Source organism: Erithacus rubecula (genome assembly GCF_903797595.1).
Source record: "Erithacus rubecula genome assembly, chromosome: 10".
NCBI classification, from domain to species: domain Eukaryota; kingdom Metazoa; phylum Chordata; class Aves; order Passeriformes; family Muscicapidae; genus Erithacus; species Erithacus rubecula.
The window spans coordinates 540,533-566,917 of record NC_136662.1 but is presented as its reverse complement, the minus strand read 5'-3'; the positions used below and the strand labels follow the sequence as shown (position 1 = coordinate 566,917).

At 48.5% G+C, this 26,385-nt stretch overlaps 1 protein-coding gene across 3 annotated transcripts in view; it reads right to left on the bottom strand.

Annotated features, from left to right (window-relative positions):
• NEGR1 (neuronal growth regulator 1) overlaps positions 1-26,385 on the bottom strand; it is a 151,389-nt gene that overhangs the window by 48,635 nt on the left and 76,369 nt on the right. For all 3 annotated transcript variants that reach the window (XR_013775358.1, XR_013775359.1, XM_079314363.1), the window contains exons 3-4: positions 21,314-21,439; positions 16,639-16,770 (exon numbers count right to left, since the gene is read on the bottom strand). Coding sequence is in view for 1 of the 3 variants with exons in the window: in XM_079314363.1 (XP_079170489.1) it covers positions 16,639-16,770; positions 21,314-21,439 (258 nt within the window). In the remaining 2 variants the exon portion in view is untranslated. The remainder of the gene's footprint in view (positions 1-16,638; positions 16,771-21,313; positions 21,440-26,385) is intronic.

Here is a 26,385-nt window from a genome sequence, read left to right as displayed (position 1 = left end):
AACCTGTTTGTTTTCCCGAGCAGCTGCTGCTTTGAGGTGTTGTGGGCACGGGGAGCTCTGCCTGCCCCCCCTGCCCCCCCTGCCCCCCCTGCTCCTGCTGCTGCCCCCCCGGTCTGGCCCAGGGGCTGCTGGCCTGGCTGTGGCCAGGATGGACCCTGGGGGTGGCCACAGGAGCCACACAAATAATATACACATATAATATATATTGTATGGATAATATATTATATATTATATATTATTTATCATATGCTAAATGTTATATATTATTTATTCTATATTCTATATTCTATGTTATATATAATATAAAATATATAATATATAATTTATTATTTATTTGTATAATATTATTTTACAATATTATATATATTATATTATATTATATTATATTATATTATATTATATTATATTATATTATATTATATTATATTATATTATATTATATTATATTATATATTTACATATATTCTTAATATAATATGATAGAATATAATAAAATAATATATAATATTATATTTTATATTTTATATTTAATATTTTATATATTATATTAATATAATATAATATAATATAATATAATATAATATAATATAATATAATATAATATAATATAATATAATATAATATAATATAATATAAATAATATTTTATATATAAATTATATAGATTATATAGATTATATATATATATTACATAAATATATATATTACATATATATAATTTATATATTAAAAAATATATAATTTATGCAAATGTATATATATAAAAAGATATAATTTATGTAAAATAACCAGCCAGCAAGGAAAGAACAGCTTGGCTCAAAGCCGTGGAGCAGCAGGAGGGGGAAGGGGGGACAGCCCCCCTCAGCTCCCGGGGCAGGATTATCCTGACAAATCAAGGGCTGGACGAGGCACTGCAATAAAATCCCACAGGGATGTTAACAGGAAAACCTGCTGTAAAACCAATAATTTAGAGTGCATTTGTCATTTTTGGGTCTCCTAAATGGCGGTTCAATGAAATGATGGGGGGATGTGGATCTGTATGTCTGCAGCAGCTCCTGTGACTCACTCCCCAGGGCTTTGTCCCCAGGGCTTTGTCCCCAGGGCTCTGTCCCCAAGGCTCTGTCCCCAGGGCTCTGTCCCCAGGGCTCTGTCCCCAAGGCTCTGTCCCCAGGGCTCTGGCCCCAGGGCTTTGTCCCCAGGGCTCTGTCCCCAGGGCTTTGTCCCCAGGGCTCTGGCCCCAGGGCTCTGTGCCCAGGGCTCTGTCCCCAGGGCTCTGTCCCCAGGGCTCTGTCCCCAGGGCTCTGGCCCCTGGTGGCTCCTGGTCCATGCCCTGCCCTGGCTCACCCTGCAGAGAGGGCACTTCCCAGAAACTCCTCATTTCGGGTGGGAAACGAGTGCCAGGGGCTGGATCTGCTGCCACTCCCCAGGGCCTGGCACAGCTCTGCTGGGGAAGGTTTCTGGGGTGGGAACGTTCCCCACGCCCTGCACGTCCCTGGGAGGGTGGCTGGGGAGGGACAAACCACAGTTCATTATCCCCAAAATACGGATTATGGGTGCCACTGGAGGGGTCTGCCAGGGAGGGAGGAGAACTGGGCTCAGCACGCCCTGGGGTGGGGCCAGGTGTCACCAAGGGCCAGGTGTCACCAGGGCCAGGTGTCACCAAGGGCTCAGTGTCACCAAGGGCTCAGTGTCACCAGGGGCTCAGTGTCACCAAAGGCTCAGTGTCACCAATGGCTCAATGTCACCAAGGGCTCAGTGTCACCAGGGCTCAGTGTCACCATGCAGGTGTCACCATGCAGGTGCAACCCCAAAGCAGTGTCCAAGGCCAGGCTGGACTGGTGCCTTGGCTTTCAGCTTTTATATTTTTCACAATCTCTGCTGCTCGGTGTGTAACTCTGGACCTCCATGTTAGGTGTTAGTAAGGTGTTAGTAAGGTGTTAGTGAGTTCTCTTCAGCGGGGAGTGACAAAACAATTCCTTCCCAGCTGGAGAACCAAGGACAACTGAACCCAAAAATCATAAACAGCAGTGAAGGGAAGGGGCAAACCAGGGGCTGAGACTCCATAGCCTGGGGCTGTGCTTGGGAAATTGACCCCAGTATGAACCAGATTTAGGATGAGGTGGGATTTAGGATGAGGTGGGATATGGGATGAAGTGGGATATGGGATGAAGTGGGATCTAGGATGAGGTGGGATCTAGGATGAGGTGGGATATGGGATGAGATGGGATTTAGGATGAGGTGGGATATGGGATGAAGTGGGATCTAGGATGAGGTGGGATTTAGGATGAGGTGGGATATGGGATGAGATGGGATTTAGGATGAGGTGGGATATGGGATGAAGTGGGATCTAGGATGAGGTGGGATTTAGGATGAGGTGGGATATGGGATGAGATGGGATTTAGGATGAGGTGGGATATGGGATGAAGTGGGATCTAGGATGAGGTGGGATTTAGGATGAGGTGGGATATGGGATGAGATGGGATTTAGGGTCTCTCCCAACCCAAACCAGCCCCTGGTTCTGACTCCCCTGAGCTCCCCAACACTTGGTGTGGAAACCCAAACTTTACCCCTGAAGTTCTGCCCAAAACAGCCCAAAGTCCTGCTGAGCCCCATCCCCACCCCAAACATTCCCATTTTGCTTCCCAGTGTCTGAAGGAAGAGTGAACCCCTCGGCATTCCCAGGAATGCACCAACTCCAGCTCCACATTTTAATGAGCTTCGGGACTTTTATGCACATTAGTTATGTTGCCCTAATTACTCATTATAATTCTAATGTGCATTTTATATTTAATTACAATGCTTATAAAGATTTGGTATGGACAGTAAATTATTATAACTAGCATGTGCATAATGATTACCAGCTGAATTTATTAACTTTTACATGAGCATTCAGGGCTGGAAACTTTCAATTTCACCTTTGTGAGCCCCCATATTGTCTGATTAAACCAACATTTCTGTGGCATTAATTGTAAATGTCAAGAAAAAAAAAATCTTTTATTTTCCCTGTTTTCATCAGCTTTTAATTTGGCATCCTAATGTCATCTTTTGTTAGTGAAATTGCTTTCCAGGGTGTTAAGATAAAAAGTTCCAGGTAAGAGAACAGGTTTTCTGAGATGTGTTTTGTGCTCAGAAAAACAGATATCAGCAATATTCAAATGTATTCCTTTCTGTATATGCACCCTCCCAGTGTTTTACCAACACAGTAACAAGTCAGACACTGTTACTTGTACTTCATATAATTAAGATGGGCTTTGGATAGTCGGGATTATTTAAATTTTCTAATTTATTTGGAGCAGCCCTGCCTCTCCCCAGATTCATGGAGTGGTTTAATAAAGCTCCTCATGTCAGACCCTTCTGTGCATGCAGAAATTTGAGAGACATGGCTGGAACAACCACTGGGCTCAGCAAGAAGAGCCTGATTTATTCCAGCTCTTCTTGATGACTTTTCAGAATCGTGGCTTCTCTGCCATCCTGACATCACATTTCCATAAATTTTATATGCAAGCGCAGGAGATGTTGGTGAGGATTCGGTTCTGGATGGAGCACAGAGAGTCTTTGGAGCTTTTCACAGAATCCCACACTGCTTTGGGTTGGGAGGGAGCTAAAATCCCATTTAATGTCACCTCTGCCATGGCAGGGACAGCTCCCACTGTCCCAGGGTGTCTCATCCCCAGTGTCCAGCCTGGGCACTGCCAGGGATCCAGGAGCAGCCACAGCAAAACTGAGAATTCCATCCCAGCCAGGAATTCCCAATTCCCAACATCCCATCTACATGTTCCTGCTCAGCTTTCCCTTCCCCACTCAGGCTTCCCCTTTCCAGACCCCATGTGGATTAACTGAACAATTGTGGGAGTCCCTGAGTGGGATCTGGGATGTCACAGGGCACATCCTCCCCAAAACCTGCTCCTCCCTCAGCCCAGCCCACAGATCCCCCAAATCCCTTCCTGCTGCACCGTGTGTGGGTTTGGGCAGGAAACCTCCCTGTGCTGAGAGCAAGGCTGAGAACACTCAGGTAATTGTTATGTGGGTGGAAAACACAGAAACCAGCAGCACAAAATAATACTTAATAAATAATAGGGCGCCAGACAGGAAACCTGGGCAGTCTGTGCCACAGGTATTTCAGGGATAACAAAAGGAAAAAAAAAAATGAAATAACTTAATGGAAATATTGATTGTGATCAGGGTAGACATTGATTGCGATCAGGGTCAGGTATTGATTGTGATTGGGGTCAGATATTGATGGTGATCAGGGTCAGGTATTAATTGTGATCAGGGTGAGATATTGATTGTGATCAGGGTGAGATATTAATTGTGATCAGGGTGAGATATTGATTGTGATCAGGGTCAGATATTGATTGTGATCAGGCTCAGATATCAATTGAGGGCACTGGGCATTGCACACCTGACCCAGAGCAGGCTGGAACAGCCCCTGGCCCAGGGGAGGGGATGCTCCCCACTCTCATCTCTACAAGGGAGGTTCAGGGTGGATTTTGGGAAAGGTTTTACCCCCAGAAAGTGCTGACACTGCCCTGATCCCCAGGGAATGATCCCTACCCCAAGAGATCCAGAAGGGCTTGGACAGCACTTCCAGGGATGCACAGGGTGGGATTTTGGGATTGTCCTGTGCAGGACCAGGGATCCATGATCCTGTGAGTCCTTCCAACTCAGGATATTCCATGGTTCTGAGTCCCTCACAAACCAGGATATTCCACGTTTCTGATTCAGCCCCAGCTGCCAGGACTCTCCTCCCTGTGCCTGTTTGACAGAACAATCCCTGCCACCAGTGGGGATGTTCCAGTGAACAAACCCCTCTGCTCCAGGAGCTTTGGAATGAGAGGAACCTGGACAGGAGGGACAGGGGGGACAGGAGGGACAGGAGGGACAGGAGGGACAGGGGGGACAGGAGGGACAGGAGGGACAGGAGGGACAGGGGGGACAGGGGGGACAGGAAGGACAGGAGCAGCTCACACACACGAGACCCTGGGCCAGGGCACTGCCCTGACCAGGAGGGACCAGAACCACCAAACTTTGGCACCCCAGAACTGGGAGCTCAGAGTGTCCCTGGGCCCAACAGGGATGAACCAGTCCCAGCATCCCAGTGAGGAGAGGGGAGAGGGACAGGGACCTGTCACACATCTGTGCCAGCCCAGAAGGGAGAGCTGGCCCAGAGCCGGGCTGGGAACAGACACAGGCTCTGCCTTTGCTGCTTCATCCCTGCAAGGGAGATAAAAGCAATGGACTCCAACGAATTCCAGGAATTACTGAGTAGGTCTTTTGGCAGCAAAGCCGAGAAAAAAATGAATTAGAGCAAGCTGGTGGTTTTCCAAGGGAAGAAAGTTTGGGAGTAAGAAGCCAAGTCCCTGGGGTGGGTTGGGAATGCAGAGCCCTGCTGCAGCCCCACTGGGGCAGGGACACAGTGGGGTCACCCTGTGCAGTGCCCAGCCCCAGACACCCAGGTGGGACCTGCCTGCTGTGGACACTGCTGAGGGCTCGTGGAAAAATCCAGTCTGGATTTTTCCCCAGGCTGTTGTCTTTCTCAGCCCCAGCTCAGACCTTTCCCAGGCTGGGCATTTTTCTGAGACAAAACAAGAGAAGGAAGAAAGAAGAGCACAGATAAACACCTGGTGTTGCCCACCAAGCCAGTCTCGTGATGTTTGGCACAAAGCATGTTTTCAAAGAGGTGTTGCCTTCTCTGACCAGTGAATCTTTTATACTTTTGCACAATCTATCCTATATAAATACGATGGCTTTTCAACAAATGGCTTCTTCTTGCTGCTTGGAAGAGGCAGTGTGTGTGGCTGCATTATTCGCTGCTCCTGATCAGACAGGGACAGTCTGTGACCCCCAAACCCAGCACAGTCACCTCCAGCACCTGAGCAGTGATGGATTCACCATCCTCTGGTGAATTCACTGCCCTCACCTGATCCCAACCAGCCAGGACCCCCAGAGCCACCTACAGCAGCCACCTGACACAGAGCCAGGTGTTGGGAAGGGTCAGGGTGTGACAGGAAGGTCTCACAGATGTGTGTGTAAAACAGAAAGGTCTCTGAATGTAGAATCTGAAGAAGGAATAGAAATGAGAGCAAGTTTTGATATAGAAGAAAAGAATTGCTGAGTGAGTTTTACTGGGTGACTAAGAAGGCAAAGAGCAAGTGAGCTGGATGGGCTTTTATGACTCTGAGCAAAGGATAAATGCACCTCAAACAAAAGACGATTTTCACAGACAAACAAAAACAAATTGCAAATAGAGAAAAGATCTCAGAATTTTCCACTGCAAGAAAACTGAGAAACAATTGCTAGCTTAAACTGTAACACACTAATTTGTGGTGATTGGAGAATAGTCACATGAACATGGTAATGTTGGTAGTTAGGGTGGGCTATGGGTGATAGTCAAGGTGTTGATTGGTTGTAATGCAATAAGATGCACAGCAAAAAGAGAAATAGAATGTTTTGTGACAGGGATAGAACAAAGCCTCAGCACACACAGACATCAGCTCTGGGCCCACCCATGACCCACAACTGCTGTAACCTTGCTTGTGCAATAAACAGCTCCTGGAAAACCATCTGAAATCTCCACCCAGCTCTTACACCAGGCACCCTGGGCTCAGCTGGGCACCCAAAGTCCAGGGAGGCAGAGGGGAATTGCAAAATTTACTGCAGTGATTGACTGGGGTACACTGGACATGAGGACAGCATGGACAGGAATCAGGCCAGCCCAGCTCTGCCACGGGCCAGGCTCACAATCATCAGCCAGAACTGCAGCAGAGCAGATTCAGGGATGGTGGGATAGAGCTGGAAGACTTTACTTGAGGGAGATGTGAGGGTGGTCTTCCTCTTTTTTCATTTTAAAGGTTGACAGAGTGAATTCTGTCACCTGGACAGCAGCACCTGCCTGAGCCCAGGTCCTCCCCTTGCCAGGGTGGGATTTTTGTGGTCTCTGAGGTGCTGGGATAATTAAGCATCAGGACCAATTCTTTCACTCATTCCTGTGGATAAACATGTTGTGTTTAAACTGAAATCCATTATTGAACACAATGGGAAAAACCAGAAATCACACTCTCATTAGCTCCCAACAGAAATGCAACCCCCAGACCCACACTCAGCTGCAAAGGTGAGGTGAGCACTGACACTGGAATTCAGGAAAAGAGCTCAAAGCAGAACTTTAGTGCAGCAAACTGATCCCATCCAGCTGGGGTGTGATTGGATCCCTGCACAGCAGCCAGGTGAGCCAGACCCTGCCAAGGCCAGCACTCATTACTGCTCCATAATAAATGGAAGCATAAGTCAGAGTTAGCACTGAACAGATTGTTTGGGGTTGCAAAGACAGCAGCTGTCACAGCTTGACAGCTTTCTTGTTAGTGAATCAGCTTTCCTGACAGTCTTTTTGATTGAAAACCCCTGTTCCCTGACAGAGTGTTGGAGCTGATGTACATATGTAGCTCATGAAGAATGAGAGGCAGCCATGGAAGGTCTCGAAGCTCTTGCTCTGAATTAAAAAAGTCAAGTTTACATAAAGGGGTGGGGGGGTTGGCTGCCAGGTGTGAGCAGGACCTGACAGTGGCACCCCCAGGAAACCAGGAAAAGCAGGAAAACACAGAAATCCCAAATCCTGGCTGCTTTCAGTCCCAGGAAAAGTCAGTACAATAAAAAATAAAACTGTAATTTAAAAATAAAACTGAAAATCTCCACCTCAGTGTGACTCTGACAGGGTTTGCCCAAGTGGCAGAGGCACTGATGGGCACCAGGACCGTGCCAGGCTCCCAGTTTGTCCCAGGGATGGGTTTGTGTTCCTGTGTCACATTCCCAGGAAGGGACCAGAGGTCCCCAGCCAGCCCCTGGGTGCAGCCCTGGCTCTGCCTGGGACACCTGGAATACTGGGAGCTGCCCACCCAGGGAATTGCTGCCCTGAGAAACAATTCCTGTTTTTTTCTCTTTCTCAGTTCTCTCCTGGCCACCCACCCCAGCAGGGGCAGGGGCAGGAGCAGCAGAACTGGTGGGTGCTGGCACAGCTGAGGTTTCTCAGGATTTTGTTCCAGTTGAGCTTTGTGGTCCAATTATCCCAAGGGAGCTGAATTCCCCCAGTCCAGCACTGACTCTCAGGATCTTGGTGAGAACAGCAGGAACCAAAACCACATCCCAAACCTGTGATGCTCCTGGCCATGCCTGGGGCCACCACCTTCCATCCCATGAGCTGCAGAAAGGGTCACTCCAGCCTCAAACCAGCTTGGATTTATTTGAGGTGAGCAGAAGCAGCTTTGTTATTATTTATTTATCAGGATTGTGATGCCTGAGGAGACATATCTTTTTTATTATTATTATTTATCAGGATTATGATGATTGAGCAGTGATGCTGGAAGATTTTTCTGCCTTTTGCATCCACAGCACTGCTTTGTTTTAAATTATGAAAGCAAAGTGGACTCCTCACAGCTCCTGTAGCTCCCATCTGCTGCCTCCACCTTGCTACCACAGGAGGTTTCTGAACCCCAGCCCTGCCACCAGCAAAAATCAGGTTGTAACAATATCATTGCAGCACATTTCTAGTGCAGAACCATTTCAAACTGCAATTACTGGGATAAAAAATAACACAAAAAAAGCAGAAATCAAGGGATGGAGAATTGCACAAGGCTGGCCCTGCTCAGACCTGGCTTTTTGTGACCCCAGCAGCTGCACCCAAACCCCTCTGAGCTTCCCCTCAAAGGCTGTGCCAGGGACAGGGGGGGCTCAGCCTTGGCCCCACAGCAGCCAGAACACTAAAACCACACGGAGCAATATTGCTTCACAGTCTGCTGGCTATTAGGAGATGTTTTAAGTAATTGTTTTTGCTGAAGAATGATCTGGGCAAGGGAGCACTCCTGGAAGCTGGAGAGCTCTCCATTAATTTTGGCTCTAGCCTGGAGTCTAACACAGCTCTGCTCCAAATTGCTGCTTCCAACGCAGCAGCTCTTCAGAGATGACTCATTTCTATCAAAGCCTCACTTCCCTGGGCTGGGATTTCTCTGCTGCTCAAGGTGGGATCACCTGGAGGTGCTGGGAAAGGCAGCAGGGAGCTGCTCCTCATCCCCTGGGGATGGGCTTTGGCATCCAGCCCCACACGGGGACCAGAAAGGCTTCAGTGGGTGTTCAAAATCTTACTGGAACCTTCCTTCAGCTTTAAAATCACAGCAAGAATAGATTTTAAAAAGCAACAACAAAAAAAAAAAAACAAAAACAAAAAAACAAAAAAACAAAAAAACCCCAACAAAACCAAAGCAAAAACAAAAACAAAAAACCACAACCAAAAAATACAAACAACAACAAAAAAAAAAACCCAAAAAAACAAAAAAAACCCCCAAAAAACAAAAAAAACCCCCCAAAGACAACAACAAAAAACGAACAAACAAAAACAAAAACCACCCCAAAACCAAAAAACCCTCTGAAAAACTATTTCATGAATTTTCCTGCCCTCACATTCAGGATCTGGTCCCACACTTTCACCAGCAATGGCCTGAAAACTTTCCAGGGTGTCTCTGTAAAAACCAGCAGCAGTTTATTGAATACAGCATTTCATTTACTGAGTACAGCATTTCATTTACTGAGTACAGTGTTTAATTTATTGATTACAGTATTTAATTTATTTTTTACAGCATTTCCCACCAGTTTTAGGGCAGGGTGTCCTGGCTGCTGCCTTCTCTCACAGAATCAGGTTGGGAAAGGTCTCCAAGGTCCCCCCAGTGCCCACCCTGTCCCCAGCTCAGAGCCCTGAGTGCCACCTCCAGGGATGGGCACCCCAAACCTCCCTGGGCAGCCCCTGCCCACCTTTCCATGGGGAAACATTCCCAAATATTCCCCCTAACCCACTCCTCACTGAAAGAGCTGGAGGTGCTCCAGAAGAGACCCTGGGGAGGTTCCTGTGCCCAAAATCCTGATATGCCTTTGCAGCAGCTGGGCTGGAATTGGGCTGGAATTGTGCTGGAATTGGGCTGGAATTGGACTGGAATTATGCTGGAATTGTGCTGGAATTGTGCTGGAATTGTGATGGAATTGTGCTGGAATTGTGCTGGAATTGGGCTGGAATTGGGCTGGAATTGTGCTGGAATTGTGCTGGAATTGGGCTGGAATTGGACTGGAATTGTGCTGGAATTGGGCTGGAATTGGGCTGGAATTGGGCTGGAATTGGGCTGGAATTGTGCTGGAGCAGCAGCTCCCTGCCCACCAAAGCAAGGCTGAATCCTGGTCCTGAAGGTGATGCCTTAATTTTAGTTTCATATTTCCAGATTCTGCACTGCATTGGTGTATAATTCTGAATTTCATACAAAGTGTTACAAGTTCTCCTCCCAGCCCAGTCACACAGAACAATCCTTGTCCACCCCAGAACCAAGGACACGCTGCAGCTCCAGCCCAAAAAGTGCAAATGAGAGAATCTGGGGGGGTGGGACTGCAGAACCTGGAATTGGACAATTAACCCAATATAGAAATGAACCAAAACTGATAAAAGTGTGAAAATTCATTACTTGGGTGGAGCCACAGCCAGGCTCTTGCACTGCCCAAGGTGAATCCTTGGAAGGGTTTTAATAAATCCCTGCTTTATTTAATTCTGTTCCAGGGAGCCTCTCCAGGCATCAAAGGTCCTGGGATCCTGAGCAGAGCAGCACTGGCTGTCCCTGTCCCTGTCCCTGCCCCTGTCCCCAGCATCTATTTCCTAAAAAAAAACCCCATTCAAAAATTTTCTTCCAAATTTACCCCACACCAAAAGAAACACACAATCTGCAGGAACCACGCAGAGTTTGCAGAACCTCTGCACAAACCATCCCCCCACCAAAGAAATCAATATTAATTTAAGAGCCAAATTGCACTCCAGTCTCAAACCTGAGCTATATTGTTTTAATCTGGCCTCTGAAATGTTAATAAAAACACCTGAAGGACATAAAATGACAACCATTTCTTTACAAGAGGTTTCTTTCCCCAGCAGTGAAAGGAAATATTTTCTTGAAAGCAGCAATATTCTTTCCTCACCAGCAATGGAGGTGGCTTTAATTGTCAGAGCAGCTCTTATCAGGTTGGTGTGAGCTGTTTTTCTTTGTGTTGCTATGAGATAGGACATCATATAACTCAGATAGGCTCCCAGTGATGAGACCAGCTTGCAAATTAACTAAAAAACAATTTAGTCCTAATGGTGACCAGAAATAACAAGACAAAACCCAAAAGCAGGAAAAAAATCCAACTGATGACATTGTGCATGAACAAAACCTCCAATTTATGAGGCTGCAGAAATTCTCCAAAGACCTTTATTTTATGTAAAAAAAAGGAAAAAAACTCAACAACCCAAACCTGTTATTCACACTGGTTTCACCTGAGATATTTTCTGGCAGCCCTCAGCTGGTGGCTGCAGCCAAACCCAGCTCTGCTGTCCCTGATTTAACCCCAAATTTCCACCAGGGCTGTGCTGTCCCCTCAGCTCCTAAAGCCAATGCTGACCCCCAGTTCCTCAGCTTAGTCAGGGATATAAAGATGGAGCTGCAATCAGTAGCTATTAAAACCAGAAAGAATCAGAGTTATTGATTCCTGCTTCAAGTGAAGCCCCCTCCTCCCCTCCCTTTTATTAGAGGAAAGTTGAAATTAAAATTAAATTGCTCTGAGCAATTTTATACTTGCTGCCAAAGCAGAGGAGGACTGAGACCTCCAGAAAATAAAACGTGGGCTTTGTCTTCACATTTAATAATTTAACTGAGGCAGTTTTCCTGCTTGAGCCCAGACTCCAAAGCTTGCCAAGGAAATGCTGATCCTAGGTGAGGGATGGGTCGCACAGGACACTTCAGGGAAAGCAGAGTCACAGGAACACCCAGCTCTGAAGTCCTGGAGTGTTTTTCCCCAGGAGATTTAAGGTTGCAGATATAATTAGGCCGGCGTGGCTTGTACAGGATGTCTGATTTCAAAGTAAAATCGGAGTGTTATCCATAATGTTATGCAAAACACCATAGCAACAGCGAGGAGCCTTCGAAGAAATGCAAATGAGGGGAGAAATGCTAATGAGGGGAGAAATGCTAATGAGGGGAGCTGTTCTGCACAACCCGGGCTGGCCAAGCGAAAACAAACACCCCACTTAAAATTCCTGACGAGGAACTCGCACATTCCTGCACCAGAAAAAAACCCGAGAAATTCCTCACCCCAGCGGGATGGAAGGGGCACGAACAGGCTCTGCCTTTGGAACACCCCCCAGGGATATGGATGGAAACCCCTGGGAGGGCTGGGATGTCCATCCAGGGTCCCTCTGCTCCGGACTGAGCAGGGCCATGGCCCAGGGAACCCAGGGAATGCGGGACCTGATCCCAGCAGGCAGAGCCAGGGTCCAGAGGCAGGGGAGAACCTCAAAAAGTTGGGAATAAAGCCCCTCAAAGGGAGATGATCTGCTAAAGGACACAAAACACGTGGGTGAAGAGGAAAGGGTTAAATCAGAGAGGCTGCTGGGCTGGAGGAGATCCCTGGGGATCGTGGAATCCAAGCCTGAGCCCTGCACAGGACACCCCACCCTCCTTCTGAGAGCATTTCCAAACCCTTGGGCTCTGTCAGGCCTGGGACATGATCATTCCAAACATTTCACCAGTTCAGTCACCCCAATCCTTCGTTTTGTATTCCAGGTTAAGGCAAGGGAAGAATAATGCAGTGACTGCCTGGATAAACCAAACTGACACAAACAAAATCAGCCTGAAGAGCTACAAAAACTTATTAAAAACTGAGTTAAGGAAATGCAGGGCTGCAGTGTGAGTGCTGAGGAGCTGCCACAGCCTGGGTGAAGCTTCGTCAGGCACAGGAGCAGCCAGGGAGGGACACCCAGCCCCTTTATTTCCCAAAATAATGGGAAACAATGCCCATGGGAATGCCGCTCAGGTGAGCAGAGGTGTGAGAGCACCTGGGTGATGAGGGGAGGAGCAGCAGGTTCCTTAGGAATGGACTGTGGAGCTGCAGGGCAGCAGCTGGGTTTGAGCACAACCCCAGGTCAGATCCACTGAGCTGGGCTTAAATCTGCCTTCAGGGGGGCACACGGGGTCTGCAAAACTCTGCTGCTGCTCTGGTCACCTGGGCACCATTCCTGATCACCTGGGCACCTGGGCACCAGTCCTGCTCACCTGGGCCTGGGGAGGGCTCAGTAATGCCACAGCCAGGGATGAGAACCCTGAAATAATCCCAAGTAATGGGAAAAGTCACCTGAAAACTGGACAAAACCACCCAGGAACGAGCTCAAAAATGTCTTTTCCCTCCCCAGAGCCGCCGGATCCTGATCCAGCCGAGCCTGAAAGCTCCAGCCCTGAGGGAGCTCTCCAAGGTGCAAGCACAGGCAGACTCCAGCCCTGCTGGAGCTGTCCAAGGTGCAAACACAGGCAGACTCCAGTCCTGATGGAGCTGTCCAAGGTGCAAACACAGGCAGACGGACCCTTGGCCAGTGTTATCCTGAGAAAAGGGAATTCCACAATGCCCCTCCCCTTTAAATCCACATCTGCTGTTTATTTAGGCAGCTGACACCTTGAAATAAATGCAAATCAATGCCAGTTTCCTGAGGAGCACATCCCATTCCTCATCCCCTCGCTGAGGCCTTAGCTCTACTGGAAATTCTGGGATTTAGCAGCTGCCTTTAATATTCTTCAAGCATGTCAGTAATGGAGCAGGGGAGGCCGAGAGAAGTGCCAGTGGAGAGTTTCAGCCCAGCTTCCAGATGACACACTAAATCCACACTCTGCTTCATTCAAAGCAGGGTTCGATATTATAATCTATAAATCAGTGTTTGCTTTACAAAATGTAATGGAAAATGCTAATAGGATTTACTTGTGAAATGAAATTGGATTACGCCTTATCTGTTTTAACTTGATTTGGTGGAGCATTGAAGATCACCCAGCAGCAGCTTCAGTGGCTTCTCTCCTTTTCTGCACCCCCACATCTGTTTGGAATTCAGGCAGGTTCTCAAGCCAAAGGGGAATCAGGGAGGACAGACACGAATTAAGCAGAAAATGTAGATTATGGTGCATCAAGCAGTGCAAGGAACCCCCTGTAAGTCATTGGAGCTGTGACATATGTCCTGGGAGCTCCCTGTTTGTGGGGGGCTGGGAGCTGCCCAGCCAAGAAACTGGAATTTCACAAAGTCATTTAAACCTGATCATTCTCCTGCCTCTGCCTGGGAGACTGAACACGGCTCCGTGCTGTGAATATCCGTGTGCCAACAGTGCCCTGCACCAGGAGTGGAGCTGTGGAATGTCACCAGGAATGCAATCCTGGAATGTCACCAGGAATACAATCATGGAATGCCACCAGGAATACAATCATGAAATGTCACCAGGAATGCAATCCTGGAATTCCACCAGAAATGCAATCCTGGAATGTCACCAGGAGCACCATTTATCATGGAATGTCACCAGGAAAACAATCATGGAATGCCACCAGGAATGCAATCCTGGAATGTCACCAGGAGTTGGGTCATGGAATGTCACCAGGAATGCAATCCTGGAATGCCACCAGGAGCTGGGTCATGGAATGCCACCAGGAGCACTATCCATCATGGAATGTCACCAGGAGCACCATGTATCATGGACTGTCACCAGGAACACCATCCATCATGGAATGTCACCAGGAATACAACCATAGAATGCCACCAGGAATGCAATCCTAGAATATCACCAGGAATTGGGTCATGGAATGTCACCAGGAGTGCCATCCGTCATGGAATGTCACCAGGAGCACAATTATGGAATGCCACCAGGAATACAATCCTGGAATGTCACCAAGAGCACCATTTATCATGGAATGCCACCAGGAACACCATTTATCGTGGAATGTCACCAGGGATACAATCATGGAAAGCCACCAGGAATATAATCATGGAATGCCACCAGGAGCACAATCATGGAATGTCACCAGGAGCACCATTTATCATGGAATTCACCAGGAGCACCATTTATCAAGGAATGTCACCAGGAATACAACCATGGAATGTCACCAGGAACACAACCATGGAATGCCACCAGGAACACAATTTATCATGGAATGTCACCAGGAACACAACCATGGAATGCCACCAGGAGCACCATTTATCATGGAATGCCACCAGGGATACAATCCTGGAATGTCACCAGGAACACAACCATGGAATGCCCCCAGGAGCACCATTTATCATGGAATGCCACCAGGGGTGGGTGAGAGCAGCAGCAGAGGAACAGAACCCAAGGGATGGTTTAGGTTGGAAAAGCCCCTCCAGGACACTGAGTCCCACCTTCCCCCAGCCCTGCCCCATGAGCACAGCCCAGGTGAAAGGAGGGAATTCACCGGGAGAAATCCTGGCTCTTACCAGCTTGATATGGGAATGAACAGATGGCTTTAAAGAACAACAGGGCTGGAGAACATCTGACAGAGGAAACTGCCCAGCCAGAGGAGCTTCCTCTCATTTTCTTTCATTAACGACTTCGAGATTTAAGCTTGAAAATGAATTACTGTGAATTCCTTACAAGCAGTGACTGCAGGCAGATGTTTGCAGAGCTCCTGCTCTGAGCTCAGCTGCTGGGGACACGTCCCCAGCCCAGTGTGAGCAATGAGCTGATGGTGACAAACCAGCCATGCGCACACGCTGGCACAGCTGCAGCCCCAGCCCAGCTCCACACTGCTGCCACGAGACTCTGGAGATGGGAGAAGTTATTTAAAAAAATAATAAAGTAAAATAAATTACTCTGCATATTCCAGAAGTTTTCCTGAATGTGACATGTTATCAGTACATCCATGAGGACACTGGGCTGAGCCCAGGTGGCTGCACTGGGACAAAGAGCAACACAGGGCACTGCCCTGGCACCCAGAGAGGATCCAGCTCTTCCAGAAGTGTCACTGCACTGTCCCCACGTGCCCGAGGAACCCTGGAGCACAATCCAGCTCTTCCAGAAGTGTCACTGCACTGTCCCCACGTGCCCAAGGAGCTCTGGTGCCACGTGAACAAGAACAGACTGGGCAGCAGTGAATGTCCCCAGTGACAGCAGTGAATGTCCCCAGTGACAGCAGTGAATGCCCCCAGTGACAGGGGATGAGGGGCTTTGCTGCCCACACCAGCTGGGACGAGGTCCCTGGGGGAGACACAGCGCTGACATCTCATATTTGTGACCAATAAAGCTGCCACAACCACTCCAGAACCAGAAACAAATTACACGCTGGGTAATTGAAGTTAACCAAAGAAAATTGCTAGAATGAACAACAGAAATTATTCACATTGTCTGGCCTGTGTTTCCTCACGTGTTCTGAGTGCTAAATCAGACTGGGAGCCAAGCTGAGAGCATCTCCCTGGAGTGGGAATGCCAGCAGGTCAGAGCTGCAGGTGCCACCTGTGCCTGCAGTGCACTGCACAGACCCCAGCTGCCCTGAGGAACAGCTCACACTGCACTGGACATCAGTCCCCATCGAGTGACCAGAGAGTTTCTCATCCCATTCCACTCACAAGATTTACCACAAGGTAAACCAGGCAGGGCTCAGCCCAACATCCACAGAGCCCACTCAGATCGTCACCCAAAAACGAGAGCTCGCACCTCGAGCTCCTGGTGGCACCCACAGAGCCCCTGACAGCCCCAGCAGCTCCATTTGCTGCTGCAGGCTCTGCTCCTGCTCCAGCACACCGAGGGATAACAAAAGCAGCACTTACAGTTGACTGTCACTTTGACTTTTTTCACGTCTGGCACTGAGACGTCGTTCTCTGCGCTGCACTCGTACTCGCCAGCCTGGTCTCTGGTAATCCCATAGATGTCCAGGTACTGCCCACTCTCAAAGGGCTTGGCTGGAAGGGAACAAGCACACAAAGGAATTACTGCAGGCTGAGCACAGAACAGCTGGGATTCAACATCTGCACAGCAGAGTTCAACACACACCCAAGGGAAGCTGCAGGAGCCCCAGGTGAGCTGAAATCCCCTCAAACTCCTGGAGCTCACCAAAGATTTTCTCCTGACTCACTCCCACAGGGAAACTCCACCACCCCAAGATACACCAGAGTGGTTTGGCCCTGGTGGGTGTCACAGAGCAGAGCAGCTGGGAGTGCCCCAGGCCAGGCTGGACATTGGGCTGGGGCAGCCTGGACAGTGGGAGCTGTCCCTGCCATGGCTGGATGGGATTTGAGGCACCTCCCAGCACAAACATTCCAGCATTCCCTGGCCCAGGAGAAAATAATCCTGGGTTTGGGCTCTCTGGGTCAAAGCAGCCTGAGGAAGGAGGTCCCTGCTGGGCTGTGGAAGCCCCTGAAGCTGAACCTGGGACTGCAGAGGCAGGAAGGTGAGTTCCCAGTGAGACCCTTCCCACAAGGTGATCAGCTCTGGAGACCCCTCTCTGTGTGATGGGGAGGTGGAGCAGAGCAGAGCAGCTCCTCCTGCTCAGAGATCCCACAGCCACACCTGCGGGGAGCTGGGACAAAACAACCTCCCCAAAATATCTGTTTGGGAGTCAGCAAGAAAAGAGAAACCAGCCAGAAACTCCCTTCTGAAACTTCCAGCTTTAAACCCATCTGTAAGCAGGAGAGGGAGATTTTAAGAGTTCACCCTCTGTACACAGGCAAAGCCCTGTAAATCTGATAATAATTCATGTCAGTTCAGGATTTGCAGCCTGGAAATCCAGGTTTGAAGCACTTGCACTCCAGCAAAGCCCTTCTCGTGTCTGTCAGGTGTGGCTCTGGGGCAGGAGGAGCTGAGTCTCTGTCAGAGCTCGAGCTGAGTTTGCTCCTCGGGATTTAGGGAGGCTTTGCTAAATCCCTGCTTGCTCCTCCCTCAAAGAACAGGAGTGCCCTGAGCTGGTGGAGGCAAGGAACACCGAGTGTCCTGGTGCCTTCCATTCCACATGGGAAAATCTGCTTTCATTCAGTTTCTGGAGCTGCTCCTCCAAATGCAGCTCTATCCCTCCATCCAGGCCACCCTCCTGTTTGGGAAAACTGCTGATGACCAGGAATGATGGAGATAAAACTGTGAGAAAAAGGAAAGAGAGCAGGGAAGGACTGGAGAATGTGAAACTGGGAGTAAGCAGAGGTGCCAGAATCCTGGAATGGGTTGTTGGAAGGGATCTTAAATCCCAACTCCTTCCACTGTTCATGGGCAGGGACGCCTCCACATTTCCAGGGGCAGCCACAGCTGCTCTGGGCACCTTTCCCTGTGCCAGGGAACAATTCCATCCCAGTCTCTGCCCAATCTGCCCCTTCTCCTGCAGTGCACTGCCTGCCCTGAGCATCCCCTTCCTCCCACAGCTGGGGAACCTCCCGGGGCAAACTTCTGTCAAAACCAAATGGGAGAGAATTTTGATGCACAGCCCTGAATTTCCGTAAAGAGGAACATTAAACCAGAATATTTGTGAGTGTTGCTGCCAGCAGAGCTTTAACCAGGTGGGACACAGCAGGGCTGAAGCTGGAGCGGGTCCCCAGCAGAACTTCATCCTTTAACATTCTGCCTCCATCCCCAAACTATCGATGCTGCACTTTGCTGGGAAATGTCAGAACAAAATAAGTAATACCTGCAATTTATTCGGGTGGCATTTCAACAATACAGATTTGGAGATTACAACCCGCAGCCCTGTAACGCTGAGTGGGGAGATTTGCTGGATTTACATAATGGGGCTGCGTAATGAATATTTATAGAATGCAAGCATTTACATAATGACTGCGAGTTAAACGTGCACAATAAAGATTCCAGGCCAATAATTTACGGACTAAGTTTAAAAATCACCTTGAAATGCATTTTATTTTTATTCCTGCGGAAGGTTCAATTTATCTCTTGTTCAGAAAAATTGAATCCGACCTCGTGCGAGCCGAGGCTGTGTTGATGTAAATCATGATCATATCCTGGAATTAGTCTACATTGAGTCATTTGTATTCCGAGATTTCAGTTCCTTATCTTTTCGCAGCAGCTTTGACAAACAATTTGAGAATACTCTAAATATGCTTCGTTAATATAATTTAGTGCTGGCTGGGAGATGTGCTGGGAGCCTCATTAGTGCCGCTGGGAATTAGAGCGAGGCCGGGCAGGAATTAGCAAGTGCAGATGAAGCTGATGCAGGGAGGGAGGTGAGGGGCTGCACGCAGAATACCAACCAGGGCAGGAAGCTGAGGCTGCTCAGATCTCCTGCAGGAGATTCTGTTGGGTGGAGGGTGGTCAGGACAGACTCAGGAGATCTCTATATTCTGGTTTTTGAAGTTTGTGGTTTATTGTTAGGGTGTGGGCACAAGGGTCCTGCTAAGGGCTGCCAGCCACAGCTCAGAGCAGGACAGAGAGAGAAGAATGAGAGGGAGAGAGAGTAAGAGAGAATAAAAGATAGGAACAGAGAGAATAAGAGGGAAAAGAGCATAGAGCACGATTTCCTGTTTACAATACAATAAATGTTCTTCTATGTTTAATATTCTAATTTCCACTAACCAATCTACTACAAAATACCAATTTCCTAATATTTGCTGCAACCTGTAAAAATCGCTATTTTTCCATGTTTTATGGCCTTCTTATCTATAAACCTTATCTCTAAACCTTTCCTGCCATACTTGGAACAGGATGTCTGCTGGCTCTTGGGTATCTGTGGCATTTGGCATTATCTAAACAAAGGAAGAGTCCTCAAACCTTCACATGGTTGCTCTCAGCCCCAGTTGAAAACTGCTATCATTTCTATTTCACTTATGGTTTCAAAACCTTTCTCTAAGCACTCCTATTTATAAGGTTTTTCTATTTCCCAACAAGCTGCTGAAGTGAAATTCTTCTCTCAGGGAAGCCAGGCTGCGTCTGCAGGGAGGGGCTCTGGGGCATTGGTACCTGTGTGCACTGGGATGGGAACACCCGCTGCCCTGAGCATGTCCTGGCAGGAAGGGGCTGCTCCCATCCCTTTCCCAGGATTTCTGAGTGAGGAGTCCTTTGAGCCTCTCCAGACCCAGCTGTGTGTGCCAGGGCACATCCCAAGGCTCGGGATCCCAGGATCACCGAGGATGGGAGAGCCCAAGGCCGGGCTGGAGTGAGGAACACGCTCAGGAAACCCTTCTGCAATAATCCCCACGGATTAATTTGGGTTGGAAAGTCCCTCTGAGCCCCTGGAGCCCGGCTGCTCCCCATGTCCCCAAGTGCCACCTCTGCATTCTGCCTGAGGCTGCTCTGCCTCCCCCCAGCCCCTGCTCCAGCCTGAGTGCAGCAATTCTCCTTTTCTCCCTCTCCAGGAACATCACCCCAGCTCCTTTCTCCAGCCACTCAAGTGCTTTAAACCATTAATCCAAAGTATCGCCATGGTTTCCAATAAAATTTTATTTGACATTTAGTTAAAATCCATTTTCTACTACAACTGAATTTTTCCTCCAGTCCCTTGATGGACACTTCAAGCCGAATTCATTGTCATTGTTTTAAAGGTCAAAAGTGAGGGTTTTTTCCCAGATCTTGCTTTGCAAAGCCAATTGTTCCTCAGGTGATGAGAGGCTGTGGAAGCCTGGGGAGCCTTTCTTGCCTGTAGGTACATGGATTTGTGCGGCTTGGGGGAGCAAAGAAAACCCTCACTGCAAAGGCAATTCTAGAAATCTTTTACTGCAATGGCAATTCTAGAAATTCCTCATTGAAAGGGCAGCTCTAGAAATCCCTCATTGCAAAGTCAATTCTAAAAATCCCTCATTGCAAAGGCAATTCTAGAAATCTTTTACTGCAAAGGCAATTCTAAAAATCCCTCACTGCAAAGGCAGCTCTAGAAATCCCTCACTGCAAAGGCAGCTCTAGAAATATAATTTATAATTTATATGATATATAAATATGATATCTGATTTATATGATACATAAATATTATTTATCAATAAAGAACAGGCTTTTCCTGCATGAAAAACCTGAGTATTTATTACTGTGGCACAGCACCTGCCCAGATTTCCCTGCTGGTTTCCCCGAGGTCAGGACAGATCCCGAGGAATGCCCAGCCTGGTGCTGTGCCCCTGTCCCTGTGTCCCCATGTCCCCGTGTCCCCGTGTCCCCCTGTCCCCGTGTCCCCATGTCCCCATGTCCCCCTGTCCCCCTGTCCCCATGTCCCCCTGTCCCCATGTCCCCATGTCCCCCTGTCCCCATGTCCCCATGTCCCCGTGTCCCCATGTCCCCCTGTCCCTGTGTCCCCATGTCCCCCTGTCCCTGTGTCCCCATGTCCCCATGTCCCCCTGTCCCCCTGTCCCCATGTCCCCCTGTCCCCATGTCCCCATGTCCCCGTGTCCCCATGTCCCCATGTCCCCATGTCCCTGTGTCCCCATGTCCCCATGTCCCCCTGTCCCCATGTCCCCATGTCCCCGTGTCCCCGTGACCCCGTGTCCCCGTGTCCCCGTGTCCCCCTGTCCCCCGCCCAGCACTCACCCGAGGGGGAGATGTGTCTCCAGGAGATGGAGGGCTCTGGTTTCCCCGTGGCCAGGCACACCAGGGTGACATTGCTGCCCTCGTTCACCACGATGTCACTGGAGATCCGGAAAATCTTGGGAGAGACTGTGGAGAGACAGAGAGAGGGGTCAGAGGGGACAGAGGGGACAGAGGGGACAGTGGGGACAGAGGGGGACAGAGGGGACAGAGGGGACAGTGGGGACAGAGGGGACAGAGGGGACAGAGGGGACAGAGGGGAGAGAGGGGACAGAGAGGGGAGAGAGGGGACAGAGGGGACAGAGGGGACAGAGGGGACAGAGGGGACAGAGGGGAGAGAGGGGACAGGGATAGAGGGGAGAGAGGGGACAGAGGGGACAGAGGGGACAGTGGGGACAGAGGGGTCAGAGGGGACAGAGGGGACAGAGGGGACAGGGATAGAGGAGACAGTGACAGAGGGGACAGAGGGGACAGGGTCAGAGGGGACAGAGGGGAGAGAGGGGACAGAGGGGACAGAGGGGACAGGGATAGAGGGGACAGAGGGATCAGGGACAGAGGGGAGAGAGGGGACAGAGGAGACAGAGGGGACAGAGGGGACAGGTTCAGAGGGGACAGAGGGGACAGAGGGGTCAGAGGGGTCAGGAGCTGCTCCTCGGGGTCACCATCAGGGACAAAACTGCACAACCTCCTTCAGGGGAGCACAACCCTCTCCATGGAACTCACTCTGCATTCCAAACACCAAACACCACAACTATCGCTTTTTTTTTTTTTTTTTTTTTTTTTTTTTCCCCCACAGGATTGAATGTAAGGGTGTGGAATACTCGTAAAAACCTGGAGCTGTGGCATGGTGGAAGGGGGAGAATTTCCCAGACTCGCAGAGTGCAGATTAAGTGATTTCCTCTTAAGCACGAGCTTTGTTCCGTTCCTAATTGACCCAGCTCTTCTTTAATCTGGGCTCTACAGCCAGGAAATTAAATCAAACCTCCTTGAAGATGTCTGTAAGTCTCGTTACAATGACACTGAGCAGGTCACAGCACTGATGCATTTCCAAAATAGAATTAGAAAAGAAATGAATCTGAGAGGTCCATTAATTAAAACAACCCCCAAACAAGCACAGAGCTGCAGCCCTGCTGCTCAGTGTGATCTGTCAAATGCAGGAGTGATGCAATCTGAGCTGGGAAAATCGTGGGTGATATTATTGTAGTGATTTCCTGGGAAGATGATCCTTCCCAGCACAGAAATTTGGTCCATAGCATTTCTGCAGCCTCACAGTTTGAGAGAAATCTGGATTTTTTTTCTATATCAGAATGCTGCTGATTTTTCTGCTATTCACTGGCTGATAGACATCATTGCATTCAGATCACTGAAATCTGTGGAATTTATAATTATGACTCAAATATATGTGCAGCATCACAATGGAATGTTAATATTTATGAAGAATTAAAAAATGTTTGTTCTGCATCCGTATTTCTTCTCACACCTCTAAAGACTGATCTGGGAGCAGATTTGGCATTTTAAATCTGCTCTGCTGAGCTTGGCGTGCACACTGAACCCATCACAGAGCTGCTCCCCCCTCCAGCAGCTCCTGCCTCCCACCCAGATCACGTGGAGCTGTGAAGGTCAGGGGAAAAATTAAATAAAGCAGCAAATAAACATTTATTCAGGAAATGGATTAATGGAAGGCCAAAGAAATGAGATAATAAGCAAGGATGAAAGAGAAATTAAACTGCCAAGTAAATTTGGTGTGGGGTCCAACATGGAAAGTGCTTTGCAGTCACCTGGGTTTTTCTTTTTTAATATTAAATTAAAACATTAATTTAATGTTAATGTTTTAAAGTAAACCCTTCCCTTTTTGCACAGTGTTTTTAATTTAAACCGTTCCTTTTTGGGCAGGGTGTGTGACCAAAGGCCTGGGGAGCTGCTGCAGGAGGAGCACTCAGAGAACAGAGGATGCTCAGGAAAAAAAGGCTGAGGAGAGAGTTGAGTTCAGCTGGGTGCAGAGTTACAGGTGCAGAGTTACAGGTGCAGATTTACAGGTGCAGAGTTACAGGTGCAGGAGTTACAGGTGCAGAGTTACAGGTACAGGAGCTACAGGTGCAGAGTTACAGGTGCAGATTTACAGGTGCAGAGTTACAGGTGCAGGAGTTACAGGTGCAAAGTTACAGGTGCAGAGTTACAGGTGCAGAGTTACAGGTGCAGGAGTTACAGGTGCAAAGTTACAGGTGCAGAGTTACAGGTGCAGAGTTACAGGTGCAAAGTTACAGGTGCAGGAGTTACAGGTGCAAAGTTACAGGTGCAGAGTTACAGGTGCAGGAGTTACAGGTGCAGATTTACAGGTGCAGGAGTTACAGGTGCAGATTTACAGGTGCAGATTTACAGGTGCAGAGTTACAGGTGCAGAGTTACAGGTGCAGGAGTTACAGGAGCAGAGGTACAGGTGCAGAGTTACAGGTGCAGAGTTACAGGTGCAGAGTTACAGGTGCAGGAGTTACAGGAGCAGAGGTACAGGTGCAGAGTTACAGGTGCAGAGTTACAGGTGCAGATTTACAGGTGCAAAGCTACAGGTGCAGGAGTTACAGGTGCAGATTTACAGGTGCAGAGTTACAGGTGCAGATTTACAGGTGCAGGAGTTACAGGTGCAGAGTTACAGGTGCAAAGTTACAGGTGCAGATTTACAGGTGCAGAGTTACAGGTGCAGAGTTACAGGTGCAGATTTACAGGTGCAGGAGTTACAGGTGCAGGAGTTACAGGTGCAGAGTTACAGGTGCAGAGTTACAGGTGCAGATTTACAGGTGCAGATTTACAGGTGCAGATTTACAGGTGCAGAGTTACAGGTGCAGGAGTTACAGGTGCAGAGTTAAAAGTGCAGAGTTATAGGTGCAGAGTTACAGGTGCAGAGTTACAGGTGCAGATTTACAGGTGCAGAGTTACAGGTGCAGAGTTACAGGTGCAGAGTTACAGGTGCAGGAGTTACAGGTGCAGAGTTACAGGTGCAGATTTACAGGTGCAGAGTTACAGGTGCAGAGTTACAGGTACAGGAGTTACAGGTGCAGAGTTACAGGTGCAAAGTTACAGGTGCAGAGTTACAGGTGCAGGAGCTACAGGTGCAGAGTTACAGGTGCAGAGTTACAGGTGCAGGAGCTACAGGTGCAGATTTACAGGTGCAGAGTTACAGGTGCACAGTTACAGGTGCAGAGTTACAGGTGCAGAGTTACAGGTGCAAAGTTACAGGTGCAAAGTTACAGGTGCAGATTTACAGGTGCAGAGTTACAGGTGCAGGAGTTACAGGTGCAGGAGCTACAGGTGCAGATTTACAGGTGCAGAGTTACAGGTGCAGAGTTATAGGTGCAGGAGTTACAGGTGCAGGAGCTACAGGTGCAGATTTACAGGTGCACAGTTACAGGTGCACAGTTACAGGTGCAGAGTTACAGGTGCAGGAGTTACAGGTGCAGATTTACAGGTGCAGGAGTTACAGGTGCAGAGTTACAGGTGCAGATTTACAGGTGCAGAGTTACAGGTGCAGATTTACAGGTGCAGGAGTTACAGGTGCAGAGTTACAGGTGCAGAGTTACAGGTGCAGGAGTTACAGGTGCAGGAGTTACAGGTGCAGATTTACAGGTGCAGATTTACAGGTGCAGGAGCTACAGGTGCAGGAGTTACAGGTGCAGGAGTTACAGGTGCAGAGTTACAGGTGCAGAGTTACAGGTGCAGGAGTTACAGGTGCAGGAGCTACAGGTGCAGAGTTACAGGTGCAGGAGTTACAGGTGCAGAGTTACAGGTGCAGGAGTTACAGGTGCAGAGTTACAGGTGCAGAGTTACAGGTACAGAGTTACAGGTGCAGAGTTACAGGTGCAGAGTTACAGGTGCAGATTTACAGGTGCAGAGTTACAGGTACAGGAGTTACAGGTGCAGAGTTACAGGTGCAGGAGTTACAGGTGCAGATTTACAGGTGCAGGAGTTACAGGTGCAGAGTTACAGGTGCAGGAGCTACAGGTGCAGATTTACAGGTGCAGAGTTAGAGGTGCAGGAGTCACAGGCTGCCTGCAGAGGTGGAGAGCCCTGGCTAAGTGCAGCCCAGTGTTTTGGGGGTCTGGAGTTTTTTGTCAGGGATGTGACTCAGGAGATCCTGGCTAGACTGGCACCCCCCACACCTCCAAAGTTCCACAATTAACTCCACAATTCCACAATTAATTCCACAATTAATTCCACAATTACCTCCACAATTCCACAGTTCCACAATTAATTCCACAATTAACTCCACAATTCCACAATTGCACAATTAACTCCACAGTTCCACAGCTCCAAAATCAACTCCACAGCTCCACAATTCCACAATTAATTCCACAATTAATTCCACAATTCCACAATTAACTCCACAGTTCCACAGCTCCAAAATTAACTCCACAGTTCCACAATTAGCACAGTTCTGCAATAGAAAAGAGCTCTGAGAACATCTTGTCTGACCATCACTTTGAGGAAATAAAAATGGGGAAACACAGCAGTAAATCAAAGGGAATATTCAAGGAAAAAACCAACCCCAATGCAGATTGCAATGGAAGAGTTAAATATAGTTGAAATAGTTCAAAGTGGTTCAAAATGCCAGGATTGCAGAGAATCCCCTTAAAAGCTGAGCTCTGCAAGGCTCAGTCTGTCAGGGGCAAGTCCTGGGCTCCAAAATCCAGAATTGCCACCAAGGAGCTGCTTGGGAAGCTCCCAGAGACAGGGAAGCACTGCAGAGGGGAAATTTCACCAAGGTTTTAATGTGATGGAATCCCAGAATGGGCTGGGTGGGAAGGGGGCTCAGAGCCCTGGCAGGGAACAATTCCTTCCCAAATCCCACCCAGCCCTGCCCTCTGGCCCTGGGATTCCTCCCTGTGTCCCTCCATCCCTGGGAAAACAAATCCTGATTAAAAATCAAAGCCAGGCATTGTTTCCATCCCCAGCCCTGGGAACAACCCTTCACACTGAATGCCACACCCCAAATCCCTGATTTTCACCCAAAACCAACCCTAAACATTGCCACAAATTACTTCCAACACACTCCTGTGTGTAGCTGAACATCCTCCTAAGCATCAA